Source organism: Choristoneura fumiferana, chromosome Z (assembly GCF_025370935.1).
Source record: "Choristoneura fumiferana chromosome Z, NRCan_CFum_1, whole genome shotgun sequence".
Lineage (NCBI taxonomy): Eukaryota > Metazoa > Arthropoda > Insecta > Lepidoptera > Tortricidae > Choristoneura > Choristoneura fumiferana.
In genome coordinates this window covers 7,989,185-8,010,559 of record NC_133472.1, presented here as the reverse complement: position 1 = coordinate 8,010,559, position 21,375 = coordinate 7,989,185, and the positions used below count along the sequence as shown (strand labels likewise).

At 38.8% G+C, this 21,375-nt stretch overlaps 1 protein-coding gene across 6 annotated transcripts in view; it reads left to right on the top strand.

Annotated features, from left to right (window-relative positions):
• Nucleotides 1-21,111, top strand: part of Pdzd8 (PDZ domain containing 8) — a 46,744-nt gene extending 25,633 nt beyond the window's left edge. For 2 of the 6 annotated variants that reach the window (XM_074111363.1, XM_074111368.1), the window contains 9 exons: nt 710-910; nt 2,869-3,069; nt 3,463-4,076; nt 4,992-5,205; nt 5,701-5,806; nt 11,703-11,825; nt 16,228-16,351; nt 19,771-19,963; nt 20,807-21,111. In XM_074111363.1, the coding sequence (XP_073967464.1) occupies nt 710-910; nt 2,869-3,069; nt 3,463-4,076; nt 4,992-5,205; nt 5,701-5,806; nt 11,703-11,825; nt 16,228-16,351; nt 19,771-19,963; nt 20,807-20,956 (1,926 nt within the window). In that variant the 3' untranslated portion in view covers nt 20,957-21,111. Of the gene's footprint in view, nt 1-709; nt 911-2,868; nt 3,070-3,462; nt 4,077-4,991; nt 5,206-5,700; nt 5,807-11,702; nt 11,826-11,908; nt 11,994-16,227; nt 16,369-19,757; nt 19,964-20,806 lie in introns of those variants that run through there. The other 4 variants (XM_074111373.1, XR_012453334.1, XM_074111379.1 and 1 more) reach the window with 4 other exon arrangements.
• The last annotated feature ends 264 nt before the right edge of the window (nt 21,112-21,375 follow it).

Below are 21,375 nucleotides of genomic sequence, written 5' to 3'. Positions count from 1 at the left end.
CCTTTTATTGTTCACGCATTACTACTATAATTATACATTATTGATCTATTTGATTGATTTTTAGTTTTATATAAATTAAACATTATTTAAACATATTTGTAGAAACTTCTTTGTTTGTAGCTGTTTACACCTGATTGCCTTGGTCTTAGACGAAGATTTTACTTTATGCACTAGAGCATAAAAAGTCATTTTATGTCGCCTAGATCCACCATAAACACGAGCTTTACGAGCATTTCTTTTTCACTTGTCATGCTCGTAAAGTTGGTATTTATGCTTCCACTGTTGCTATTTTCATTTCCTCGCCATCGAAGTGAAAACCAGAGTGTAAAACTCGAGCATTAAACCCATTTTTCCCTCGACGTGTCTATCCACCCTCGCTGTGACGATTCGTGTGGCTATATGAACGTCTTGGGTAAAATGGCTCATTTTATGCTCTGGTTGTACAATCCTATTTTCACTTCTCACGCTCGTAAACTTCGTATTTATGCTCGATTCTAGGCGACATAAATTGACCTGAGGCCGTATTGCCTAACGTTTCTGACGCTCGCGATCGGAATCAAATGACAGATTCCGCATACAAAAACTGTCATTTGATTACGACCGCAAGCGTCAGAAACAGGCAATAAGGCCTCAGGTCAATAGTCTGCCTTGGAAGGGCCGCTTGCTTTGGTTTGCTCGTACCGCTGGTACTAACAAGTAAACATCCCAGGTGTCCCTCCGGCGCGGCGTGCTGGTAATGGACGTGCTGGTGCCGGCGGTGGCGGGCGCGCTGGGGCTGGTCTGCTGCCAGGGCGTGGGCGCGGTGCTGGTCGACACGGTGGTGCCCATGTCACCCGCGTACCGTGCTGACTTGAGACGCGATGACGTCGTGTTGGCTGTTGATAATAAACCCGTCAGCAGCGTCGCGCAGGTCAGACACAATCAAGTTTATTTTGCAACTAGATCCCTATCCCGCGGAAATTTTGCAATTCAAAATATATTCAAATTATACCGAATTTCATCTAAATCGGTCCAGCGGTTAAGAAAAGGTAACAAACAAACAAGTCTACAAAGTCAAAGTGTAAGTGGGCAAGGGCCCTCTTTTTATATAATATTGACTTTTTTAAATGAGTTTGCTCCTTTTGCCGCAATACCGAAAAGCTTATTTGTAAAGTTTGTAAAAGTTTGGAAAGTATACTCCTACTAGTATTTAGTATACTCACCGTCACAAAATTTGGCCCACTCTACATACAAAATTTCCTATTACTCCATACATTTGAGGGCCAGATTTTTTGCCGTTCGATATATTTTTTATTTATTTCTTCTTTCTTTCGGAAAAACATTATTGCAAAGAAGAATCCACCGCAGTTACTTGTCAAAATGTCACGCACACACAGTTTTCTCCTTTGGAATACATACCTATTACGTAGTAGAATTTACTATAAGTAATAAACTCAGACTTAAACCCAAAGCTTGTATAGTAAATTGCAAAAAGATGTTTTATTTTTTTTTGTCATATTACGATGAAAAGGTGGAAATATAATTGCCTATCCACATTTGTGTCTACATTTTTTCACCGTATTGCATCGTAGACTTAACAACACGTATAAGGTAAACGCACGAGTGCTCGTCACCGTCCCAATTGTTGGAATCTTTAATCTTATGTCATTATCAATAGAGATGACATCTGGGTGTCGTCTATTGGACATTAGCGTGTCGAGCACTCGGACGTTTACCTTTCTAAGTATGCAGATAAAAACCTCAATAAAAACCTTTATCTCGATGTCAACAAGACTGAAAATTACTAACTTCTTAAATTAGACAACATTTTAAAAATGCCGAAATTTCCTACCTATTACTACATGTATTTGACTTCTTACAAACATGCATTGCTATATTATTTAAGTAGGCGCCTTTTTTAACAGTAACGTAAGAGCATCCCAAATTGTACCGTCTTTCCCATAAGGGCACACTGGGCCTACAACCAGGACCTCAATGGGCCTTAAATCTCAGATATATTCGCTTACATAGAAATAACGAGTTCTTGTTGTCAATAAATATTAAATTTTCTCTCGTTCCAAGCGGCCCCACACATGATGTTTTTGTAAATATGTCTTTTACTATTTGTCCTTTCTAACGCGTAGGTGCTTGGTACTCAAGAGCATGCTTTACCACGGCTCTAGCGCTATGAGACTCTGGCACAGATTAAAAGACAGTTAGTAACAGATTCGACTTTCCCGTATAAAACCTGCCATATTCATCTTCCAGCCAGCTCAACGCTGATAGTGTTAGGAGTGATCATAGACATTCTCGAGTGGAAACTGTCAAAGGGAATGGAATCAGTACGTCATTCATAAAAGTGGAATAATAATCCCAGCAGTGGGACATAATACAGGCTACATAAAAAAACATCTAATGCGTGAAGTGAGCACTGTCTCTGACCTCAATATAACCTCAGTTATTAACCTGTGACGTGATCTTCTCTTTTTGAGATGGGAAAATGCGTTACGCATACGACCGCGCCTTGGGGACGGCGCGTAAGTTACGAGTATGAGGGACTCCCCTCTCCCATAAACTCCTTCCCTAGTGGAGTCGGACAACTTGGCCCATGCAATACCTTACAGATTAAGATACATATTTATAATCAATAATATTTAAAAGTAATTTGGTCTTAATTTGGTGACAAAACAGCGTGACCCCGTTGAGTCACCGTCCCCGACCAACCAACTAAAAACCTACCGATATTCCCTCTCACCACTTTGCGGAAGCCCTGGTAGAAAGACTACTTACCAGGACATCTGCCGGCTGTCCCTGCCTTAGCCGGGGCTCCCGTACCAAGAGACCCCTCTCTCTTTGACGTGACCAAACCTAACCTCACGCATCCTTCAGGTGGGCAAGCTCCTCCGCCTGATCGAGCGTCGCGCCGTAACGATCCGTTTGCGACGCGGCGGCCCCACGCCGTCGGTGCGCCGCGAAGACTCCACCGAGGGCCGTCGCTCACGCAACTTCAGCTTCCGCCGAGTCTCTGAAGTCATGGAAGGGGTGAGGCTACAGGGCATGCGTGCGGCCGGCTCTAAGACCAGCTTACAGGTAGATCTTTATGTTATTTGGGGTCTCAGGACTTCCTTCTGTTTGAAGATGTTAAAGTAACGCTTTGGAGTAGGTAGATATAGAACTGACTTTCAGGGAGTGACGCTGGTCGCCCTGTTTTGGGTTATTGAGTTTGCTCAAACCAATAAGTCTCACTTTTTGACACGATTATGTTTAACATAAAAAGCGGTGATGAATGACCGATATATTGCAAAGATTTCCAACTAAAATGTGCCAATGACACGCATTATATCACTGTGCCTATGTGGGAGATGCCTCCCGAAAAAGGAGAAAGTTGTGAGGTCTACCGACTACACTAAACAACAGGCCTTCAATCAAATGAAAAAAAAAACTAAACTTATTGGATTGCTACATAGATATTTATTCTCCCAGGAACCGGAGCCAGCCGCAAAACCACCTGAAGCTCCTGACGTTGACGCGAAGCATAAGCCCGAGCCGCACCGACAGCTGTCAAAATCTGAGTCGCCCTCGCCTTCCAACATCGGCCTCCGCAAGCGCCGTTGCTCCGTTGAGAACAAGTCTTCGGACAGCTCCGCCGGTTCCACCCCTCCCGCCTCAGGCGCCAGCACCCCTCTAAGACAAGCCTCCGCTGCCAACAAGATCAAACACGATATACCGATCATACGCATGGACTCTTCCGAGTGCAAGCCGGAAAAAGCCGAAGGTGACGACGAAGACCAGATATTCGAAACAGGCGGACCGCGCCTCACCGAACACGTAGAAATTTGCCAAATGTTCTGGACGAAGAGCGTCCCACTCAAACCGATTATACCGTTCGACGAGGAAACAGAATTCAAACTAAACGAGAACCATAAGTATTTGAATTTGAATGTGTGGGCGACGATGGCCGGGGAAAAGGAGGAGGTGTTGCTAGGGTATCTGAATATACCGCTAGCGGCATTACTGTCAGAATGCCAGGACTCCACCGTGCCGCATCACATGAAGAGGTACCAATTCTTACCGCCCGATGTTGATATCAAATTCAGGTATGCACCTTTTTTGAAACAATTTAATTATACCTAATCCTTAGAGTAAGCGTTATTAAAAACTATTCTACTGTCTACTGTGAAACTAAATTAGGGCCAATTTAATAAATAACATTTGACGTTTGTCAGTTTTATTTTGAGAGTGAGGCTTTTGTCAATTGAACGTTTCATACGCAGATTCTTATATGTTACGCCTATCTTTTAGTCGTTTAAAGGGACCATCGTTCGATGTCAACAAAGATGTTTGATGAAGCTCGATTTCTGTTCCAACTGCATCAAAATGTGTTTACTAACTAATACATTAATACATCTTGCGTTTCGCTGTCGCAGCTCTAATGACTGTTTCATGTTACAACATATCTCATCGCTCACTACAGTTTCACCAACTTTTTTTGATATCTGTGGTCTTCCTCACGAATTTGGGTATTTAACACAGACCTAATAATAGGACGAATAGAAGGGATCCCCTCATCTGGCATAATCTTGTTTGCCCGAATCTAATTTTTTTTTAGCAGAATAATTACTTGTCATAAAATAGAAACAATTGCTTCAATAACCTGATATTTGAGCAATGAGGGTTTCCTGACAGGAATATCGCTAGATGGCGTTAGTGTCGTGACATCCGTATAAAGTTACGGTCTTGCTTGCGATTGATTGATGTAATTTATGCCTGTCTGTATGCATTGCATAGTCTGTGGCATAGTAGCTCTGAAACGGATGGGCCGATTTCGATGCGGTTTTTTTACGTGAAAGCGAGTTTCCTTTCAGTGGTCCTTAGCTATGCTGGATAAAAATCGGTTCAGCCGTTTCAGATAGATATAACTTTGAAATCAATGTCAGGGATTTCTAAACTTTTCTAATTAATTGTGTGGAATACGAAGGGTTGTTATGACTAAGCTTCTGTGACTAACCCAGCAAAAGCCACAAGCTGGCGTCCCACGCCGGCTTCGAGCCGTGCCTGTGCTTCGGTGACGCGCTTGTCTGGTGGGAGTGGGAGGGCGCCGGGGGGACCCGCACCCCACGCCCCCCGCGCGACCTGCCCCGCCCCCCGAAACCCACCCGGGCGGCTCACGATTTCGTGCGCACGCACTTCCACAGGTCTACGCAGTGCGATTTCTGTAACAAGAAGGTGGGTGCTTACTACCGACCCGAGCCCGGAATTTTCACGCCATTTTTGATCTGTCATAGTGACTTCTCACTTATCGACTCTACCTGCGGCAGACACTGCTTTAGATATATGGCAAAAAGAGGTTCACTACCACAATCTTAATCGCTAATTCTGGCGTCAAGCAGCAGTGCTTGCACTTTTTTACTGGTCATACCTTTAGTTGACTGTACCTACCTACTTCCGTTGACATGAAAATCAAAGTACGTAAGTATTGCTACTAAATTTCAAGTCAATCCGACCATACGTGCAAGGTTTGACCCATTGCATGTTAAATAAAAGCTTGTAAAAATACTCCGTAGATAGACAGTGAGACTACGTAAATTGTCTAATTTGTAATAGATTAAGATAAAAATATGAATCCCTCGTATGTAATTGTTTCGATCGGTTCTCTTTTCACTTATCCTACTCAGTTAACTTGGCCCTTCGAACCGGATTTGACCCCCCTCCTTTCCACAGATATGGCTAAAGGACGCAATGCAATGCCGCAACTGCGGGCTATGCTGCCACAAGAAGTGCGTCACAAAATGCCAGGAGTCGTCGCCTTGCATCCCGAAAGGACAAGGTGAGTTCGTTGACACTTTCATTCTGTGCCACTTATTTTGGATAAAAAGCAAAAGTTTGCTTCAATGTTATAAAGTTCGAGTACCCATCCCGTTTAAGCCACACGACAAAGGGCTTTCTTACTACATAAATCAATTGTTACTTTTTAAATAAATACATAAATACGTAATGTACATATTGCACATATTCTTAGAGAAGATGAAATAGCTTGAACTTTATCAAGTTACATTACAAGACAACAAGAAAAGTTCTACCTAAGTTTATGATTAGGTATGACAAAAATAGTCCTATATTTATCCCATATTATTATATCTACCGTTCTTTCCGCTCATTAACATGATTGTTTGTGTGTCCAAAAAACACAATGTGTGCTGCGTACGGTCACCCCAAGACTCACTGGGTCGTACCAGCTAAATTTAAGTTAATACCAAATTAATAAAGGAAAATGATGCAGTGAACTCATCTTTTTTTGCAACGCACTAAATTCGACGAAACATTTTGTTTGAAAACGAGCCAAATATTTTCGTGTGTATTAGTAACGTCCAAAACGGACGATGACCTTCATGAAAAACATATTGCTTTTGGAAACGTTTACTCACGGAATGATAATTCCATTTTTACGCCATGTTTATAGCCGGGTTTATACTTTTTATTGTCTTTCCTTTAGCAGCTTCCTGTTGCGTACCATATCGAGAACAGATTGAAACTTGACTGGCTAGTTATTTATTTAATTAATTCTTTTCTTACGCTAAATACAGAGTTCATAGCGTAAACTGCTTTGGATTGCTTCCTATTTGAAATGTTGGCAAATGCTGTTGTCATCGTCTAAGTAGGTAGATTATTACCAACAGAACTCTATCTTTCCATTTACCGCTGCTCGCTTTCATTATATTACTTGTTTCGGCACTTGAAGCCGGCATTGCGTCGTAGAAGATTTATTAGGTACGTTTTAAAATATAATAACGCAATCTATTCTAAAGTGTTATAATAAAGATATATGAAGAACGCATTTACAATGATGCGCACCCGACGAAATATAGAGACGTGCGGCACAGATTATAATGATAGGTACACTGCTCAGAGAAAAATGCTGCTAAATATTTTCTAGTAATTAACCCTAAAAAAGGTAGAGGTGATTTAGCGACCACATTCATTGACTTGGAAATTTAACCTCCTGCGGCCCACCATACAACAAAATATGACATCGAAATTTAAAACTTAATGTTTCATAGATAAAGTTGAATTTGTGTTTTTCTAAATTTGAATGATACAGAGAAAATGACACTTTATTCCTTTTTCAAAAGATATAGCAATTCTATTGCTAACAATATGTACTAGTATTATCACTTTGGAACCCAGGAGGTTAACCTTATTGTACTAGTTATAATGTTATGGACAAAGTGAATGATAAGGGCATTATGTATAATGCCCGGGCATTATGAACAATGACAAGCTATACCGGGCAAAGTGATAATAATTATCTAAACTTCAGTATTTATCACATTGTCCGGGCATTATGAATAATGGTACATGATCGTTGGGCAATTTGATTACAACTGATTCTTGGCTAGCTGAAGTCTGATTTATTCTATCGGAAAGTTAGGTGCGACGACGAGCGCAGTGAGGAGGAGCGTGTTAGGTTTAACTGTGACCAAAACAAGCACGAGCCGAGCGAGCGAAGCGAGCGTGCCGTGACAGCGGCCGGCGAGTGCCAGAATAAAATTCTACTATTAAGATAACTTACTTTACAGATTTTGATAGATGTTTAATGATTCATTAAATTTTACGTACAAATAAAAAATAAATAGTAATGGGTATTTTTTTATAACTTTGCCTAATAGGGGATAAACATTATGTATAATGCCCGGGCAATGTAATTAATGAATAGTTTATATCAAATTGCTATCTCATATTGGTAATTATTCATAATGCCCGGACATTATGAATAATGACCAATTTATCACTTGGTCCACAACATATATAAGTTACAATATCCATTGTAATACTTGAAAATACTACTAGCTTTAAAAACATCCTTTGTCAGGTATATATTCGATAGCTGCTTTTGATTCTGTGGTAGTATGCTCCAATAAATGGGGCCTTATTAAGGGTTAAAATGGCACTTTTTGGTGTTGATTTTAAGCTTTTATTTCGTTATGCAATAATCAGTATCTGTCCTATTATGATTTAATTAAACAGTGTTTAAAAAAAATATTAACAAAGCACGTTCGCGCTACAGAGTTCTGTTTGATTAAACAATATATAACTATATAGGTACAGAGTGTAGTCGTTAAGTGTAGCCAGGCGATTATTTTGTAAATATAACTGATATCAGGAAACTTTAAACTGATATCGAAAGTAGGTACGTTACCCAATGTTTATTTTATTTGGAGTAATAATATTAAAAATATTAAGATTAAACGCGTCCATACATTTAGTACGACGTTCTTTGAGGCTGTTGGCCTACCGTAAGAGATGAAAGTCAAAGTCAAAGTCAAAATATTTATTTTCATGAACTATGATATTTTTCAGGTGTTACACTTAAGACTGTTTAAGATTTATTATTTACACGAATAAAGTTTGAAATAATAATACCATCTTGTATTAAATAATAAATCTAACAGTTATTTTTTTAAGGAAGTAAGTAGGTAAATTTTTTCTTTACAGCAGTTGCTCGAAGTGACGCTCTTGTTGTGCGATACATTGACGGGCCCTCTTAATTTTTTTTAAATGAACTTTTCTTAAAATTTTAAAATGATAATTGATTGAAATGTGGTTGTGGTTTATACTTGTATAAAATAACATAATTCATGAATTATATGATAATGGTGAAATGACTAGGCCTTTTAAACTAAAGCCTTTCAAATGTATGGGAGGGTTTGAAGTTAATATTTGAGATATTTCTGTTTCGTTTTTTTTAAGGTATTGATGTGATTTTACTCATTGGGTACTTTCGATATCAGTTTATACTTTTCTGATAGGTATCTGTTATAATTACAGAATAATCGCCTGGCTACACTTAACGATTACACCCTGTATACTGGCAAATTTAACGAAACAATGGCAGCGGTCAAGGGCTAGTGAGAACAAGGCCAGCTAATTTCATTAGCTAATATGTTCTATTTTTATATTCGACTAAATTATGCTAGTGTGTACAGTCGGAATATTGTGCTAAAATCAAAGCGGTTGTGTGATCAAAATGACCTCGCTTAGTAACAGTACGCTGCGTAGATATTGCGTGAAAATTACGAATGTGGATCGACTGCGACGCGGAAGACATAGCTGCGTTCCAGTTCACATTTTATAACGATTCTACGATGTTAGCACTGCTTACTCGCTTGATGCCCCGCGAATAACGGTGGTAACAATTGATACGATACGCAATAGTTTTTTTTTAAATAAGCTTTAGGCACGTAGCACAGCGAGTGTCTTAAAGAGTGTTGCTAAATATAAAAAGTGGTGGAAAATTACCGTCAGAATTTGATTTTCGACTGCTAGAAGAAATGACTGAGAGCGGTAATTTTAGTATACGCCACTTTTTGAAATATAATATCTTTTTTATCAATTTTGAATGGTATTCGTCATGTTAAAAAACCCGCCCCTGGCTCGTGGTCGTGGGGTAGAGTGCGATATAAAAGAGTTTTTTTTTTAATGAAAGCACATAATATGTATATACTTTATTTATAACTTTTTCGTCCATTTTCTACAGGTTTTTCGTAGTTTTATCCGTTTATCCTTTTATGACTGCTTTTCATTAGTCTGAAGCGCCATTTCGGCGGTCTCGTTAATTAGTAAAATCACTTTGCCGTTCAATTTTAACCCTTATCAACATTCATGCAGTACTGAGGATACTCTTGCTTTGCGCTAAGGACTCCCTATTACATATTTCTTCAAACATGACACGTCTCTTGGATTACACTTGGAAAGTGTGGACCAATATTGCCATGAGTAATTGGTATTCCGATCACGCCTTTATTAAGTGCTTAAACGTAATCTCTCTGAACCGATATTACTTCGGTAGATAGGTACTTAAATTATTTAGTTAATATCCCTGTTTATGTTTATATTGCGTTAGAAACGTTAACGACTTGATAGACGAGCGAATTAGCTGTTTTATCTGAGTGGTCAATGTGGATTTCTAATTACGCTCACTTTTATTTTGTCATATAAAATCTCGTGTCTTTAATCCATAATGTTTCAACTTTTTTTTATAGTAGATTGTAATGTAATGCAAGTGCATAAAACGTGTCATTTTACCCGATTGCATATGTTGTCTATGTATAAGGTATTTATTGTGTAGGCAAAGTATTTTACATATGTAGTTTTGTTAATCCTACTAATATTATAAATGTGCAAGTTTGTGAGTGAGTGAGTGATGTTTGTTACTTCTTCACGCTGAAACGGCTGGACGGATTTGGATGAAATTTGGCAAAAAGCTAGTTTATAACCTGGATTATTGTATTGCTGTTACGTTTAAATTTTCTGATCTTCTTTTGATGCACCACCTGTTGTAAACTAGTCCTTCCTTCTTTCTGTAAAAAAGGTTGCCTGGAAGAGATCGCTCTTAAACGATAACGCCGCCTATTGCTCACCTTGTAATTTTTTTTTCTCTGTGTATCTGGTTTCTGTATCGCTTACTATGTCTGGTGTACAATAAAGAGTCTTTGTATTGTATTGTATTGCATTAAAACAAAGGATACTTTTTATCCCGATATTCCCACGGGATAGGGATAAAATCTATAAATAACAACCTCTGAGCTTAGAGTCATGAAATTTGGTATGAAGATAGCTGGACATCTGAAATAACATATAAGCTACTTTTTATCCCGATATTCCCACGGGATAGGAATACAATCTTGAAATACCAACCGCTGGGCTTAGAGTCATGACATTTGGTATGTAGATAGCTGGACATCTGAAATAACACATAAGCTACTTTTTATCCCAATATTCCCACGAGATAGGGATCAAATCTTGAAATTATAACCGCTGGGCTTAGAGTCATGAAATTTCGTACGTATACTCGTATAGCTGGAAATCTGGAATAACACATAGGCTAATTTTTATCCTGATATTCCCACGGGATAGAGATAAAATCTCGAAATAACAACCGCTGGGTTTAGACTCATGAAATTTGGCATGGTTGTTATAATATAACGTCAATGAAAACCACGATTTAATTTTAGAGAAATCCCACGAAAATTTTATAAAATCCCGGAATTTTCATTCAACTGCTGTATCTAATGGTTTACGCGTGCAAAGCCGCGGGTAAACGCTAGTTTATTCATATAAATCACGAATCATTAAAAAAAACTTTATTTCATGAACTTTTTTTTGTGGCTGTTGGTGCCTGGTTGCCTTGATCTTCGATGATTAATTTATGCACTAGAGCATAAAAGTTATTTTATGTCGCCTAAATCCCACATTAATACGAAGTTTACGAGCATGAGAAGTGAAATGGTAGATTGTACAACGAGAGCATTAAACGAGCTATTTTACCCGAGACGTTCATAATAGCCACCCGAGCCGATACAGTGAGGGTGGATAGACACGTCGAGGGAAAATGGGTTTGATGTTCGAATTTTACACTACTTTTTACTCCGATTGAGAGGAAATGAAATAGCAACAGTGGAAACAATTGTTCACTTACTATGTACATTTTATTTTTCATGCATTACCATATAATTATATTTTTTTAGTTTTATTGATTTATTTTGATTGATTTGATTAATTTTTAATTTTATATAAATTAAAAATCAAAAAAAAAAATTATAAACTTCTTTGTTGACGAAGATTTTATTATATGCACTAGTGCATAAAAAGTCATTTTATGTCGCCTAGATCAGGCATAAACACGAACTTTACGAGCATGAGAAGTGAAAAATATTTTACTGTAGATGCGGCGGCAGGCGGTCCCGGCCCTAACCCTGAGCTCATCATGACCGAACCCGACTCCAATGCTGACCCCGACTCCGATGACGAACCAGAGAGAAAAGACTCCCTCGACGTCCACGAAGAAGGTCAGTTGCAAACAAAAACAAAAGAAGAAATATTTATTTAAATATCGAACCAAACATTTCATTTTTTATTTGTTTGTGCACAGACGAATTATTCGAATGCTGACGAACGGGACACTTAAGTTTTTAACAGATCCGGACTCTACCAACACTCATGAACACACATTACAGGTTTTTTATACATATTATGTGTCAGACGTCTTTGTGAACGGTATCCTACTCCGTATTCCCTTTGTCCGTGTCTTTGAATCTGTCGTCACGTGTTCCCCTGTACGAGTAGTTGTACAAGCTCGATATATCGCACAATACAATACTTACGAGTATGTTGTACCTTGAGCATTGTTACAGCGTAAGTATTTAGACTATGTATTGCCAACATTAGGACTCATTTTCGCAACGTAATATGTATCCTTTTGATGGTATCTTGCTCCTAACCCTCGTCTGAATCACCTAATTACAATAATAAACAGCTTTATTTTTCGTATCGACTTGAGAAATCCTTGCGTTTATCGTCCTAAATTAACGCTCTAGTTAACAATGTTTCCAAGGATTGCGTTCTTATTTATGTACACAGTCATTTAAAAAAACTGTACACATCTCCGACTATTAAATAATTAGCCTACATTCACACTAAGACTTATTGAAAACCTACTAATTAACAGTTACATAACGTGCAGCGTTTACCCAATCTGATCTATGTTTTATGTTACTTATTCACACTCCTAAATGTGAAGTTAAATTATTTATTCGTTCCTGTAAAAACTAAAGTGAATATTCAGGAATTGAGGAAATAGGTAATTAACTGTTATACTTATTACTAAATGTACTTATGTATGAATGATGTCTCATCCATACAAACGTTTCAAATAAGAAAGTAACCGTGTCTCTCTGTATGTCCTTTACATTTTCATACTTAAATTTCTAGACTGATTCAGGTGAAATTGGAACCCCTATGAATGACATTGAATAGTTTTTATCCTAGAAAATTTTATAGTTAAAGGTTTTTTTTGCAGAAGTTGCAGGCAGCAGCTAGTTATTTTATAAGATTAATTAGGTATATGTAAATTAAGCCCCAATCTGTGTTAGCGAAACGAACGTAAAGACAACAAAATGGCAGTGTAACATAAACTTAACAAGCATTTTTGTAAAAATATATCAAGTATCTAATAAAACAGTCATTAATTTTAATATCTGTCCCTCTCGATAATTAACAGCCGAAAGTACAATATCCAGCTCATATTAAACAATCGTGCCAACTGAACATTTCACTAAGCTAACTGTACTTTACTTATGTCATGAATATTCAAACTGCCATTATTTTACTCACTTGCTCAATAATAATAAGACACCATCTATGTTTTTAGAAACAAAATTTTACCTTTCCTTCCTAGCAATTATATCTACGCAATTTAGGGATTGCAAAATCCGGTCTTTTTCAAATCCGGATTTTATGTTTATCAACACATACAAATCCGGATTATCCGGATTTTCGAATTTTAACATAATTTTTAAAAAATATGGAATTACATTAAGAAAATGTAAAATAAAACTGTGTTTTATTATATTACGCGTTTAATCAGTCTAATACTCTGATTGGAAACACTAACTGCAGTAAGTCTGTCTGTGAAGCCTGTCTGCCTGCGGTTTTGCTGAATCAATTGAGCATAACTTTGTGTCTAGGAGTCATTTTTTCTAATAAATGTACATAAAAATGAAGCTAATTATATAACGCATTCTATAATATTTTTTACATGCTAAATACATATTTATTTAAAATAGGTTGACCATTTTGTGATTGTCACACTCACACGTCGAGCTACCAATATCACTTTGCGCAAATACTTGCTAATATCTTATGGTGAAGGATACGCTATGTTCACATTTTTATGGGAAAGTACATTAGTTCTGTTTTAGTTATCACGCAGAGTGATCCTCCAACTACCGAATTTTGTGTGCCAATCAGTCATCAGTACAAGTCTTTCGCGCGATGTGTATGGGTCATCTTAAAAGTAATTTCCGTGGATCCCCGTTGTGCGATATACAATGATTTTAATTCAATGTTTCTATTTTTGTTTATTAGTTGACTTTGTTCTTATTTCTCAGAATAGAGCTAATAGTACTCATGTAATAATAGTTTAGCAGTAATCGCCAAAATACTTTGTTGTCGTAATCTTCGGTGCCGTAATTCCGGCGGCATTTTTGTTCACCGAAATTACAGATATGGCAGCGAAATTACTAATTATGCTCATTATGATTGAATCTAACGGTCCATCCCATCCATCCCAGCCTATACACGTCCCACTGCTGGGCACAGCCCTCCTCTGAGAACAAGAGGGCTTGGGCCATAGTTCCCACGCGGGCCCAGTGCGGATTGGGAACCTAACGGTAGTTTCATGTTAAACTCACTCGCTTGCTCGCGCGCGTCGCTCTCGTGAAATATAAAGGTACGGATTATGCTTATTACTTAGCACAAAAGCATGCTATTAATGAGCAATTACTACCGTGATACTAGCGTGTGTATATTTTTTTGTGGCATTCTGGCTATATGGATCACCCTGCTTTCTTTGAGCGTACTCTGAGGCGGAGGTGGAAGGATGAATGTTAGTAACAAGTATAAACGCGTCTGCTTAATGAACATGCCTATATATTGTGTCTATCATTTACAGTAGGTGCAAGTGCGACTTTGCAAATTATGGATTATGAAAGGTCAAGCGAATCGATTTCGCATTCGATTTATTTTGATCGAACCTACATTCAAATATTGGGAACAAAGAATAATTTTAATTAATAATTTAAAATAAATTATAGTTACGTACATACATCATAGTAATAGTTAATTTGAAACTAATTTCCTATGTAATTAATAAAGAAGAAATTTCGCTGTCAATATCGTAATTTCGGTGGCGATTTTTTTTTCAATATCGTATAGCTATTTTGTTATTGAATTTAAATAGATGCCTCTTGTATCATTGCTCTAATGCAAAGGAGTATCCCAACGAGTGTTTATTTTCACCAAAAGTAAAAAAAAAATTGTACCTACCCTAAGGAATTACATAAAAAAGGTATTTCAAAAATTAACCTTCAATGCCAAAGGCACACACAAACCTCAGATGTTTATTCTCAATTAAGGAACATTTACAATAGCATACCTAATTTGATTTTTTAATCCGGTCTTCTAAGTAAACGAATCAATCTGAGATATGATTGGATTTTCGAGAATCGGTTAAATAATTGCAGATCGCATTCCATAATATCGATCTTTTACAAAATCGATTCTTATTGCGCAAAGGTTATGTCACGTGGCAGGCAACATGACGGCTGGCTGGCAGCGAAGCGAACACATGAATGAATGCGAGTAACGAAATTCAATAGATTCTGGTTAAATGTCAACTTAAATTGAAATCCGAAAAAACCGGATTTATAGTTTAAAATCCGAATTTATAAAGACAGCAAAAATCCGGATTTTTTCGGTTATTTCGGATTTCGAACTATCCGGATTGCAATCCTAACGCAATTGTTGTCAGTTGATCTAAGCAGCGTTTCCACCAGAGATGTGCGAGGATGTGTTGCGAAGTATGTGTTTTTCATTAACCAATAGAAACGCTTCATTTATACGTAGTGCCATCCACGAAGACGCGTGATTTTGTCAAAATTAGACATTAATGACAGTGTAATAAGAACCACGGCACGCGTCATCGCGAATAATATTATTATTATTATTAATAATACTAATAATTTATTCAAAAAACTCATTTTACATCATATTTAACTTAAGAGCTAAAACATACTGTAAATGAAATATTTACAAGAAATGACTCTACCTATACACATCCTCGCACAACACATCTTTGGTGGAAACAGCTGAGCAGAGCGTGGTGAGGTAAATGAAGCGTTTCTATTTTTTTTATACAGTAAAGGCTTGCGTTTGGCCACAATTGGTTCATGAAAAACATATACCTCGCAACACATCCTCGCACATCTCTGGTGGAAACGCTGCTTAAAATTAGAACGCCACGGTGTGTGACTGTAAGAATGACATACTGACTTAAATATTTTTACCGTAAAGACTCGTAAATAGAATACTTGAGGTACGGGCTAGATTTGTTTTACTAGCCTAGTACATCGTCCCACTGCTGGGCACAGGTTTTTCCTCTTAAACTCCATCCCTCCCGCACTAAAGTAATGTCAGGTTAATCTATTGCAGATTACTATATAATGCAAAACTTGATACTTTTTAAAATTTGGTTTATCTACCTAAATGTGTCATCAGCAAAAAAATCATTTTGCACGCTTTATGAACTACTCAACAGTAAAGCCGAAATTTATAATTTCCTGACGTGTCGTGTCGTGATACATAAGAAGCGTACACACAGGAACAGTTGAAGACTAAGTGCAATTCCGTCAGGTGGTGGTACAATGAGCGCGCTAGTGGCCGGGCTGCGTCGCGCCGGCTCGGCCCACTCCCTCTCTGCCCCGAAGACGGCAGCTTCTTCGCGCTCGCTGCCTCCCTCGCCCAGCCACACTCCCAGGTGACCACGCAATACAGGTAGAGGTGAATCTACCCCCTACACCGTTACCTCCCGAAAACTTGCCCGCTAATCCAGCGCCGCCCTAGCCCTTGATCAAGGTAGAGCGAGATTGTCACACCGCTTCCGCGCCTCTCAAAAGGTGCCATCAAAATTTTGTTTCGCACTGGAAACTGTACAATGGCGCCCCTTGCCATCTGACGTTTAGAGCGACTGCTCCTCTTGCACTACCCCAGGGCCAGTGATGCGCTAATCCCTTACAACCGCTTTTGATTTATAGCGTTCGGCTTCGATTCTTATATTCGAAATTATTTCTACGCAATGCGAGTAGACGATCCGACAGTAGAAAGTACAAACAGAAAGAGGGCCTATTTTCTACAAAATCAAAAAGGTTCTGTTAATTGCGTCGATCAACTTTTTCTTGTCACTCGTTGCTATAGTTACGGTCTCCTAAGTCACTCTTTAGACCGTAAGTTTATAGTATTACAATTTGCTAAACATACATTTTTGTGGCAGTTTTAAGCCCCTTCCATCATTGGTCATCTAATAAGCATGTTAGTATAATGTGACACAATATTTATTTTATTAAACTGTACTACTTTTGTCCCCTCGCTGACGGGACAGAATAACAATAAGAAATAGTTGATCCACGCAATTGCTCAAGTATATCGAGATAAACAGCTCCTCGAGTTGATTTCTGCGATTTCTACTCTTTATTGACGGATTCTACCTGCCCCATTATGATCATGATTTAAGGTCATCTTGGCTAAAATATGTGTGTGCCCCAAATAACACTTTATTTTAACATCGAAATCCAGATTGATTTTATTTAATGAACTGCAAAATTAGATATATAACGTCACTACTTTTAAAAAAACTCGTAGTTCAAAATAGATATTTTTTTCTGAGTGAACTTTATAGACATTACATCAAGGTTCAATTTTGTTGACATATTGATTTTAGATACGAGATTTTTTCAAAGTAGTGACGATAAGTCGATTGAGGTGGCCAAATAAGATGTCGATGTCTTGACATACCGCTGTTCAGTGAGGGTGCGCCTAGTGCATTATTTATGAACATGAACTTTGACAGCTCATAAAAAGTAAAGTGACCCGGGGCTATTGTAGTTGAGGGGATAGTGTATCTGAGCCGTCTGATGGCGTCCTTACGACACCATGTTCGCCATGTGCATGTGTGTTGTGTAAAGACAATCTTCTGGCGAACACAACGTAAAATGGCCGAGAAGAACATGGCGTCGTAAGGACGCCATCAGACGGCTCAGATACAATATCCCCCCAGCTACAATAGCCCCGGGTGACCTTACATCAATCGATAGATAGATGGTGCCTTCTACCTTATTGTATGTATTCGTTATTTCTTACGATAGAAATACAAGGTAAAATGTTCTAAGTGTAAGCTTGCTAGGCTCGAAGCCTTAATAACACGAAATATTAGAGGAAGATCAACAGTAAGAATGTAGATCTTTTCAGATAAAACCACCGGCTAAACAAATACCGAAGGCTATAAACTCAACGTCCAACACCGAGCTGAGCCTTCCGCGATCAATTAATTTACCAGAAACAGATACTTTGTCGGTTCAGTTTATTTATTCAACAGAAAAGTTTTGACATTTTCGAAACTACGTAGTAAACTTTGTATCTATGCGAAGTCGAGTTTGTTCCGAATTGGGCCAGATCCTAACAAAAGAATGGGTCCATTGATAGCACTCCAACCAAGTTAGCAAGTTTGCTGGTGAATAATTTAAGTATCGTAATAATTCTTATTTCGTGCATATTCATGATGACAAGGTTATTTTACGTCATAGTTATGAAAGATGAATAATGATTATTATGAAACTGTTTTCTGACTCGCCTTTTCTTGCAACTAGGTATATGTTTGTATACATGCAGGAAGTAATACAATCTTGATCTTCGTCTGCGTTGGCCCATCAATTCGGGTGCAAGGAGCTATGCTGCGTTACTACAATTTGACTAGGACACCGCTATTTAAGAAAAGTTAAATAAGAATTTTAAGCCACTACTATTTATTTTCTTAGTAAAAAGTATTACAATTATATTTTAAACTTCGGTTTTAAAATTTCGTATACTAAGTGTTTGTGCCTAAAATTATTAATTGCTCCTTTCCTTTAATTTTTTATTATGTCTGTAGGTTCCCCTTGGAATTCCTGCTTTTTTGTTTCTTGGTTTTGGCATAGCGTAATAATAACATGTAGTGAGGCAAAGGGCCTGTTTCACCACTTGTCGACTAACTGTAAGTGACGGATATCAGTGATGCCGTCTCTGTTTGTTTTGTCCGAACAAACAAAGACAGCATTACTTTTATCTGACACTTAAAGCTAGTCGACAAGTAGTGAAACAGGCCCTAAATCTAGCGATTATTGTTTTTTTTTCCACGGTCACATTAAACAACATACAGAGGTAATTTCCTACAAATTGACGGCTTTTTACCAACTTTCTGAAAAAATTAGGTGCTCAGGCTCACACTATAGTTGGAGCCGAAGCAAAGAAGTGTTTCATTATTAAAACTTATTACGCTGTGACAATTAAGTAATGTACCACACCCGAAACTGTATAACGACGATATATTGCTAAAATTACCTTGGCGATGGTGTGGTCACAAGAAAAACGGAGTCACAGCTGCTGCAATATGGTCGAAGCGTCGAAGTAATGTCAGATAAATATCGTCCTGATAAAGTCCCGGGTATGGTACGAATATGGGACATTCAAACATTTTTTTGTCGCAATAGTTCGTTTTTATCGTGCTATATCAATTAGCTTCAGTACCAATCGTACAGCCGTTCTGTCATTTGACACTAAGAGGCTGTATCACCATCCATTGATTAGCGTTAACCGACGGTTAAATGTGATGCCGTCCCCGTCTATTCGAACAAAACAAATAGAGACGGCATCACACCTAACCGTCAGTTAACACTAATCAATGGATGGTGAAACAGCCCCTAAATTAATAAAGTCCCATACTCGTATTAATGGATATGAAAATGTCACTCATTTGATTCAAAATAATTGATTGCTACTTCGGGTGTGTCGTCGACTTTTCCCAAACATTACACTCTTTTTTTCTCTGAAACCATTTATTTTTCAGAATTGTAATAAAACAAATCTAAACTAACCTATACCTATAAAGTTCTACAGGAATGACCATTTAAAAATTTATGAAAAGTATGGTTTCGGCGGAAAAAAATGACTAGCAAAAATTATGACAAACATTAAATTATGACTTATAAATTATGGCAGTCGAAAGGATCCCATATTCCATATTGAGTGAAAATCGCGTCAAAAGATATCACGCTACGCTTGTGTCGCTTAAACCCTATCCCGAGCTAAGCTGTATCGCTTGAAGCAATAGCCGGCCTCGTTTTGACGCGCAGCCATGACGCGCAGGAAGCAGTCGCTGGAAGCGGCGGGGAACCCGTTCGGCGCGTGCGGCGCGGCGTGGCTGGCGCGGGGCGGGGTGGGGGCGATGCTGCGACCGGCGCTGCGCAGCGCGCTGCCGCCGGACGCGCTGCTCGCGGCGGCGAGGGACTCCGCGCCTGACCTCGCCGCCAGCCTCGCGCCCCACCAGATACATGAGATGGTGAGTGGGGGTGGGGTGACACTTAACCGGCCCGGATACTACCGGAATGGTAATACCGACCCTGTTTTTCGTGTACACGTCCATAGAAACTGGCATAAGCTTTTATGGGCGTGTAGGTACCATCAGCCAAATAAGTGGTCTATCAATTTTTAAACACGTTACTACTTATCAAATGAATATGTCGCTAAAGTCGAACTTTCAAGTTAACAGACACGTCTATTGGCATTATTGTTTAATGAAATGCAAACGATTATCAACTTTAGGGTAGTAGACCACATATTTGGCTGATGGTACAGTTGAGTTCATAAACTTCTGAGCAATAATTTGATCAAAAATATCTGAACACGCTTCCACACCGTTAACAATAGAGTCGTTTTGCTCACAACTTTATAAACTGGACTGTGCACGAAAGCCAGGGTCGGTAATATCCGGGCCGGTAAAGAGTGACACCCGGTGAATGGCTGAGAGAGAGAGAGAGAGAGAGAGTCTAACGCACGTGCGCTTGCGATCGCATTCACCATCTCTTTCTACTCTCATCCTACACATGCCACAGAAAGAAGCGGTGAAAACTATTGTGATTCCAAGTGTGTTAGACAATAAGCCCCCTTGGCCTTACTGGGTAGACAGTAGAGGTACTATCATAGCAACTATTGAAGTAAATTGACAATTTTTATTTCAACTATAACCCCCTGTTTCACCATCCATTGATTAAATTTATTTGACGGATAAATGTGATGCTGTCTCTGTTTGTTTTGTTCGAATAGACGGACAAACACATTTATCCGTCAGTTAAAATTAAAATTAATCAATGGATGGTGAAACAGCCCCTAAATTATTTTCCAGCTACAAGCGGTCCGCGAAGAGCTATGCGCGGGATCAGAAGACACGAGCGCGGGCAGCGAAGCGCGCGCCTGCGCCCTCACCGCCCTCATGTTGCACTGCTGCGCCGCCGCGCAACTCGCGCAGGGCCGCGACCCGCCCGTAAACCAATAAACGTGTCAACTGTCTCTGTCTTTTGTTAACCCACTGTCCAAGTCAACCTGCGTTGTAGAACGGAAAACTGTGCGATCCCTGTCTGATGTTTCCGCGCACGTGATGAGTCCGCCTGAGCACACCCTTATTATACTCAATAAATGTGTCAACTGTCAGCGTGTTTTGTTATTCCTCCTCTTGGACTGAAGCAAAGCCAACGAGACGAGATATACTTCATCTTTGTCTGATGCGTCATTATTACTATCCCGCTCCTTTTCTGTCTCATGAGTTATTTATCTCGTCTCGTTGGCTTTGATTAAGTTCTACCTTTGATGAACCTTGATACATTAAAAGTAAACTCAGTACTGTCCATGTGTATTGTGTACCAGCCATGTTGGATCCGCCATTAGATCTAAAACTAGCCGTTACCCGCGACTCCG